This window comes from Echinops telfairi, unplaced genomic scaffold (genome assembly GCF_000313985.2).
Source record: "Echinops telfairi isolate 266 unplaced genomic scaffold, ASM31398v2 ScPeMD7_25;HRSCAF=90, whole genome shotgun sequence".
Taxonomy (NCBI): domain Eukaryota; kingdom Metazoa; phylum Chordata; class Mammalia; order Afrosoricida; family Tenrecidae; genus Echinops; species Echinops telfairi.
Window position 1 is genome coordinate 33,848,317 of NW_022103922.1, and position 8,726 is coordinate 33,857,042.

Below are 8,726 nucleotides of genomic sequence, written 5' to 3' on the forward strand. Positions count from 1 at the left end.
TGCTTCTGAGCATGATGGCGTTTGATCGCTACGTGGCCATCTGCAACCCCCTTAGGTACCCTGTGGTTATGAGCAAGGCTGCCTATGTGCCCATGGCTGCCGGCTCCTGGGCAGCTGGTATCATGAACTCCATCGTACAGACGTCTCAGGCAATAGGGCTGCCTTTCTGTGGGGACAATGTCATCAACCACTTCACCTGTGAGATCCTGGCTGTCCTGAAGTTGGCTTGTGCTGACATCTCCATGAATGTGATCAGCATGGTGGTGGCCAACATGATCTTCCTTGCAATCCCAGTGCTGTTCATTTTTGTCTCCTATGTGTTCATCCTCACCACCATCCTGAGGATCCCCTCAGCAGAGGGAAGGAGAAAGGCCTTCTCCACCTGCTCGGCCCACCTCACGGTGGTGGTTGTCTTCTATGGGACCATCCTCTTCATGTATGGAAAACCCAAGTCTAAGGATCCACTGGGGGCTGACAAACAGGATCTTTCAGACAAACTCATCTCCCTCTTCTACGGGGTGGTGACCCCCATGCTCAACCCCATCATCTACAGCCTGCGGAACAAGGACGTGAAGGCTGCTGTAAAGAACTTAGTGGCTCAAAAAGAGTTTGACTGAGTCATTGTCACCAATATTCCCAAATCGCTGGAGCACATGACCTTCAAACCCTTGGTGTTGGATGAGAACATGGTAACCCGGAAAAGTGGATAATGTGACAGAGAAAAGCTCCTCTTTATTTTTGACATTGCTCATTAGTAGGCTTGCTTCACATATACTTTTCTGTCTTATTTCTTAATGCCAGTTTTCTACCCAAATATTAAATCCTCTGATAGCAGATTTGAATGTTCATCATGAGCAACAGCGACAAATAAATAAACACAAAAGTACAGTTATACAGGGATTGTGAGATACACCATTTTATTCTGTATAGAACTTCTCCTTACTCTACTCTTCATTGGTCTCATTCCAAACAGCTCTATTTTATCCAATGTGGGGGTCAACTGGAAAGTCTTAGCCCTCTAACATACAGTAATGTGCCTCACCATCATGGTATGGCTTAGCTCTAGAAATAGGATAAGGTAGTGGCTACTTTGATTTGATTTGATGAAAACAATGAAGATGCCATTGACCACATTCTTTTTCTTGTCACTGTAGGGAGGCTCAGAAGCAAACATGCCACCCCCACCCCCACCCCCACTCCCACTGCAGTCATAGTAGAGTTTATCGTGAGTAGGTGCTAGTGACGCCCAAACTTTTTCCCGTGCAATGGACAGGATGCATCAGAGTTACATTCAGCACACACTCCCATGGGTATGCCCACATCATGCTGAAACCCTAAAAGGCTTGAGTCGGGAAGCAAATGGAAAAACAGTGCTCAATCCCACAACTAATGCTAGGCCGGCCATGACCGCTCCTCTCAGCCGTGCGGCAGAGGTCAGATCAGCTGCGGATTCCGGGCAGCTCCCGGAATCCTGCCCCAAAGCTCGTGACTTCCTCTTCTGCTCAAGGATCATACTGAATTATGATGAAAAGTGACTCTATTGTAAGGATCATTTTAAATCCTACACTTGATCTTAGCCAAAAGGCCAAGAAGCAACCATTTTAAATCCTATTTAATTTATATTTGTAAAATTAGCTATTGCTAAACTTTGGTTCTTTAACCACTATTAGGCAATGACAGTATATGATTAGTCTGTGAACATATATGTTCTTTCCCCCACTCTTCCTTCCACAGCCCATGTTAAATCAGACCCAAGCCTTTGCCTCTCATAGGTTTTTGTTGGTGGTAGTTCAATAGGGTCTATGGGGCCGGGGCGGGGAGCGGGACGGGGAATGATGCAAAGAATTTAAACAACTGGAATTCATCAGCTCTTTCACCTTTGTAAAAGTCTAAGCCCACTAAGGAGATACATTCGGTTCCCTGATGGAGAAAGGACGAGAAGAGTGCCCATGAGAACAAGAAAACCAAACCAACTCTGTCACGGAGTCCACTGACTCAGAGCGACCCTCTGGGTCAGGGTGGGATGGCCCCTGTGTGTTTCCGAGACAGCCACTCTTTCCAGGAGTAGAAAGCCTCCTCATTTCCTGTGAGGGCAAGAAGGAAGGAGAAATTCTTAAAGGCAGGCAAAGGATAGGTATTGGCAGTCACCTGGGATTGGAATGGCTGCTTAATGCTCCCCACAGAGCTTCTCAAAGATGTAGATCCCCCCACACACACACACACTGATACATTACTTAGTGAAGAGGGTGGTTTCTGAGCCTTCCCAGGTAGCACAGTTGGGTGGTAGTTCATGCCAGCATTTCCACACTCCCTGGACCTTCTGATCTCTTCCTCCATACTCGGCAAATTCACTTCCAGCCCCTTCACTCATTTACTCTGGATCGTTGTTGGGTCCCGGCTTCATGAACCCATGACAGCAATGATTAGCCTTGGCAATCCTTTCACCCTAAATCAGAGACGTGGCTCCATACCAAGAAACTCTCCCCTTCTGGTCTTGGATCCTTCCCGCCCAACACTCTCAAGATCCACTGCCATCCAGAGTTCCCACGTTGCTTCTGGTACATACTAACTGGATCGTAAAATTCTGTTGGTGACTAAGTGATTTGCTTTTTCCTCTCAGGAGCTTGAATGAGCAGGGATACGAGAGGAGGCTGCGGTGAGCATAACACCTGCCTTAGCTGAGAACTTTGTCTGATCTCCAGGCAAAGGGAGGAGCTGCTTCTGCCCGGAGGGTTCAAGTGAGAACCTAAGGTCCATCGATCTTAGGTGCCTGCATTCAAACACCCTTACTGCCAGGACTCAAGCTTCCACTTTTCACCTACCAGAACCTTCATCTTTGGAAAGTTGTCGAGGCTACAGATTCAGTCTCCTTTGACAATTTAATTTTGACAATTAAATTATTTTTTTTAATTCTTCTATTTAGCACAATCTGCCCTCTGGGTGCCTAAGACGAGGATTTCTTTTAAAGCATTCGTAGAGACTGTTTTAGATTTCTAGTGCCGCCGTAACAGACATAACACAAGTTAATGACTTTGAAAAACAAATTTACTTTCTCCTGGGTGGGAAGTAAGACGTCCCAACCCAGCGTGCTGGCTCTAGAAGAAGGCTTTTTTCTCTTGGCCCCCTCTAGAGAAAGTCCTTGCTTCGGCTTCCTGGCTCCTTGGAGAGTGTTATGTGTCTTTACATGTGTCTTATCCTTTCTCTCTCTCTCTCTCTCTCTCTCTCTCTCTCTCTCTCTCCTCTCTCTCTCTCTCTCGGCTCAATTATTTAGCCTTTTTATAAAATATCATAAAAGAGATTGACTCAGCTGGCTTAGTGGCTATGGTTGCTAACCACAAGGTCAACAGATTCTAAACCACAAGCTGCTCCTCGGGAGAAAGACAAGGTTTTCTACTCCTGTAAAGAGTTACAGCCTTAGAAATCCAGAGGCAGTCCCAGCCTGCCTAGAGGGTCACTGAGTCAGAATTGAGTGGATGCCAGTTGAGAACACTGCTGTGTTATTAGCATAACACAGACAACCCATTCCCAAATGGGATTGTAACCACAGGCATAGGGGTTAGGATCTATCACACATATTTTTGGAAGACATGATTCAATCCATAAAAGCTTTCTGGCTCATATTGCATAGCCTGAATTTCAGTTGGCTTATCCAACTTCAGGGCTTACCTGGTTGTTAACAGAATCAATTCTACTACCCTAACGAATTCCATTAACCCATATTGTCGAAGCGTTAGCTGCTCTCCTTCTCTACTTGCACTTCTTTAAGACTGGACTGTTGATCCCCAACTCTCTGTCCCATTGGTCGAACATCTCCTACAAAGTTACTGTATTGTTTTTCTATTGCAGTCAATAGTTTCGCAGTTTGAGCCAACACTCATTTATTATGAGTGTATGGTACTCCTCTCGTGGGTTCTTTGTCCAGAATATCAGATCACTGAATTCAAACACGGTGTCTTCTGGACTGAGTTCTCAGGTTCTCCCCTGGAGACTCTAGGGGGAAAATGAACGTCCAAGTTTATTCATGTTGGTGGTGGAATTTCAACAACCCCTACATATATAATTCAGTACCATTGATTATACTCTTTGGGTTGTACAACCATTATGGATATCCTACTCCAAATTGTTCCACCACCATTAAAATGACCGCAATGTCCCCTAAGCAGAACCTCTTCCTCCTTCCCCCACGGCAACCATAGGTCAAGCTTGTTTTCTTTTGTTTGTCGTTTCCTTGATGGCATAGTCACACACCATGCACTTCCATGCCTAGGAACAATTTTGACGATGACACAGGGCCACCCGGTGTTTTGTCCTGTTGATCCAAAGGTCCCTATGGGTTGGAACCGACTCAATGGCACCTCACAACAGCGTCTGCACCCACACAGATTCCCAGCGTCGGGAGCCCTGACGCTGGCCACTGGGAGTCAGAGTGGACTTGATGGGAGCTGACCGGTCTTAGCTCTGCATTTGGACACCAGCTGAGAATGCAGGTCCGCAGAGGGACCGCTAATGACAACCAAGGACCTGTTTCTAAGTCCCAACTGGTGACACGAGTGCTACATAGTTCTCTCAATACTTTGGTCGTTAGGGAGAGAACCTGACTAGATCAAGAACTGAACTGACTGAGATTAAGTTTTATTCATTCAGTCAAAAGAGGATATAAGAGGGACAACCAGTCAGCCATCAAAATGGTACACTCCTTCTGGAAGTTCCTGTTTGGAAGTAACTGCCCAGCCAGAGACATTTTCCAGAGACTCGTGTATCTTGTCCACTGTATCTTGTATCTTGCCCATGATTGGGAGTATGGCCTTGGTTGTTCACTACGGGTCCCTGTGCCGTAGCGCGGAAGCAGTTGTTTGCCATTCCCAGGCCCTACAGGAGTCCTGGTGCCATAGTGGGTTACACTTGGATTTGCTAAGCCCAAGGTCAGCAGTTTGAACCCAACTGCCCGGAGGGAGAAAGGTGAGGTTGTTTGCTCCTGAAAACATTTAAAGTCTCAGAACTTGGAAACTCTGAGGGGCAGTTTTATTCTGTCCTAAAGGGTTGCTGTGAGTCACAGTGGGCTCTGTGGCAGTGGATTTTATTGGTCCCTAAATTGAGAGTTCAGAGAAGGAAGGAAAATGCTCCCAAGGCCCTGAACATCTGCATAGTGTGACATTAAGCTTCGTGAGTCCTGACCTGCACCCTGGTATCACAGTTTACCAGCCTCCCGTTAGCCCTCCAAAGACAGGAGACCATGAAGAGGAAGGTGACATTAATTTTTATTTTCTGCTCTCTTTTCCTACTTATTTTAGTAACTTTAAAACTTAAAAATTTTTAATTTTATTTGTAGTTATGGAATTCTTTCTTCCATAAAATCTTAGTCCTACTTTATAAAGCAGGGCAAGGCTGTTTCCTTGCTACACATTGATTTCATAAGTTCAAGTTCACCACAGTTGCTTGACTCAAAGACAATGAATGAGGATGGTGAGATTCTGATGAACACACAGATTTGGAATTAGGAGTTATGGATAGCAGGTGTAGTCATACCATTGTCAGCTTCTACCTTGTCTCTATTTTGTCTTATTGTCTGCTGCAGAGAAAATGTTGATGCATACAGAGGAGTAGTGTGCACAGGGTCACGTTTTTTTGGAAATGGCTCGCTTTGCAATGGCAGGCTACTCCTCTATTAAAATAAGATGAAACCCTAAAAAAGTAGGGAATTTTTGTTTCAATAATATCTTAAGCTTAATATATTAAGCTTACTTAATAGATGCTCAAGTCCCTTGTCATAAACATAAAGCCAGAGAAGTCGCATCTAAAACTTACCGTGAATGTGACACTACTCATCGTGCTGTTTGTCACTTGTTAAGGTACAATCGGCTGTGACATTGTAGTGAGAACGTGCACTGAGCAGATGACTCTGAGCTTTGCCTGGCCCTTAATTGAGAGCAGAGCGCATGTGTACTCCCTTGTATAATTTTTAGATGAGTGGACATGCATAGGCTTGGATTAAAGAAGAGATCTGTGCAGAACTACGCTTGTTCTAATCAAGGACACATTTAGAGAAGTTCAAATATGCACAGAGATGACAGGGAAATATTTATCTGAGGGTTGTGCAATCATGAGCAGATTCAGCAGCACACATGGAAACGGCCGCCTCGAGTGTGTTAAAAATAGAAACATGTTTGTGGGAGCCTTTTTTTAAACTACATATTAAACATTACTTAAAATGTATTAAAAAATAAAACTCAAATCAAATACTTGTCGAGTATTTGACAAACCTCCATCTGGGAAAAAATTGGTTCTAAGTTGATCAAACTAGATTATTCAAGAGGTATGTAAAAGGTGCTTTTAAACACGTACGAGTATGTCAGATAAAAAATATGTTTAATAACAATATAAAGAATCTACAAAATCTTTTTTTTTTACTTCAGAGGGATGAGTTCAACATAAAGCATCATGATTCTAAAAAGCTAAAAGAGACCAGAGTGACATACTTACTCCAGCTGTGGTAGAGCCGGACTCCTTATTTTAGAAGACAAAGCGGGTATCAGTTAAAATATACTCGTGAGAATGATGAGAGGATACAACCTGGGCAGACCTTTCCTGGTTTTAAACCCTATAGTCATTCCCTTGTTCTGTTCGCACAACTGCCTCTTGATCCATGCACACGCTCTGCAGGAGCACAATGAAGTGTTCTGGAATTCCCGTTCTCCTCAAGGTGATCCATAGTTTATGATCCACACAGTCGAATGCCTTGGCACAGTCAATAAGACACAAGGAAGCACCTTTCTGGTATTCTCTGCTTTCCACTGAGATGCAGCTGACTTAACAGTGATATCCCCTATTCCACATCTTCGTCTGAATTTGGCTTGAATTTCTGAAGCTTCCTGTCAATGTACTGCTGCAACTGTTTCTGAATTATCTTCAGCAAAAATTTCCCTGCATGCAATATTAATGGTATTGTGCATTAATGTCCACACTCATTCTTTGGAATGGGCACAAATGTTGATTTCTCCCAGTTGGTCGGCCAGGTACCTCTCTGCGAATGTGTGCTTTCAGTGCCTCATCGGCTTATTGCAACGTTCCCCTTGGTGTTCTGTCAACTCCTGGAGCCCTGTTTCTCGCTAATGTCTTCTGTGCTTCCTGGACTTCTTCTCTTGGTGCCGTCTAGTCTTTACCATATGCCACCTCCTCAGATAGTTGAACACCAACCAGTCCCCTTTGGTACAGTGACTGTATTTCTTCCATCTTCTTTGGATACTTCTTTTGATTTCTGCGTCCTTCAGTGTTTTGCCCAAAGGATCGTTCAGACCTGCAACTAAAGGGTTGGTTTTTCCTTCTTCAGTTCTTCCCACTTGAGACAGGCTGAATGTGTCTTCCTTTGTGGTTTTCTAAATTCAGGTCTTTGCACATTTCATCATGATGCTCTACTTTGTCTTTAAGGCTCTCCGGCCTGCTCTTTTACTTTGTCATTTCTTCCATTTTACTTGAGCTACTCTGTGTTCAAAAGCAAAGTGTCTTCTGACATCCACTTTTCCTTCCTCTCTCTTGAAAGACCTTTTTCTTTCTCCTGTAGGACGTTCTTAATGTCATCCCATGGCGCATCGGATCTTCTGTCAACACATAGATTCTTGAGATGGTCTTGAAATTCAAGCGGGATAGATTCAAGGTCATATTTTGGCACTCGTGGACTTTCCAACTTCAACCTGAACTGACATATGCACAAGTGATGATCTGTCCTAGAGTCACCCCTGGCCTTGTTCTGGCTGCTGATGTTGAGTTTCTCCATGGTGTCATCCCACAGATATAGTGCATTTGACTCCTGTGTATTGCATCTGGCAAGGTGCATGTGCATAGTCACCATCTATGTTGTTAAAAGAATTTGCAATGAAAAAGTCATGGGTCTTGCAATTTTTTACGTGATCTCCAGCTTCACTTCTGTCATCAAGAATCTATATTTGAATTACTATTCCTTCCTCTAAGGTAGCGGTTCTCAACCTTCCTAATGCTGTGACCCTTTCATACAGTTTCTCATGTTGTGGTACCCCCCCCAACCATAAAATTATTTTCGTTGCTACTTCATCACTGTCATTTTGCTACTGTGATGAATCGGGTGACCCCTATGGCCCCTATGAATCGTTTGACCCCCAAAGGGGTTGTGACCCACAGGTTGAGAACCACTGCTCTAAACGGTCTGGAGTGACAAATTAAAGTCTTCTTTAAGGATAAGTGAGTTTGTGAAAATTACATTGGGAAGGGGCTTGGGCCCATTTGCTACCAATACTATCTCAATTATATAAATATACTGTATATTATTCTCTCCTGAAGGGTATGGCCTCTTTATGTCTGAGTGTTTGAGGCAAGAGAACTGTCTTCCAAGAGCGGTGCTTTAGGAAGTTCACTGTAACCTCATCATGTTTTCCTTTTGTAAATTTAGAAGAGGAAGAGAAGATGGATTTAAAGAGACTAAAGAAGCTGTAAGGAGCGCTGGTGGCGTAGAAGGTTAGCAGAAGGTCAGAAGTTAGAACCCACCTGTTGCTTTGAGGGGGAAGGACTAGCCATTTTGCTCCCTACAGAAATGCAGCCTCAGAAATGCAAAAGGGCAGTTCTACTCCCTTCTACAGGGTCACTATGTGTCTGAATGTCAATGGATTTAAGTGATAGGTAAACCAACTTCAATATAGAGACTATATTTGGAAATGAGCTGAACAGACTGTCAAAAGAAACAATAAGACAAACAGAAA

General features: G+C 43.9%; 1 protein-coding gene across 1 annotated transcript; it reads left to right on the forward strand.

Moving 5' to 3' along the window:
* Positions 1–2: 2 nt before the first annotated feature.
* Positions 3–617, forward strand: LOC101655163 (olfactory receptor 13C7-like; the record flags this gene model as incomplete). The annotated part of the gene is made up of 1 exon (XM_004712464.1): positions 3–617. A coding segment is annotated over one exon (615 nt), but the record flags the coding sequence as incomplete, so codon positions are not given.
* Between the last annotated feature and the right edge of the window lie 8,109 nt (positions 618–8,726).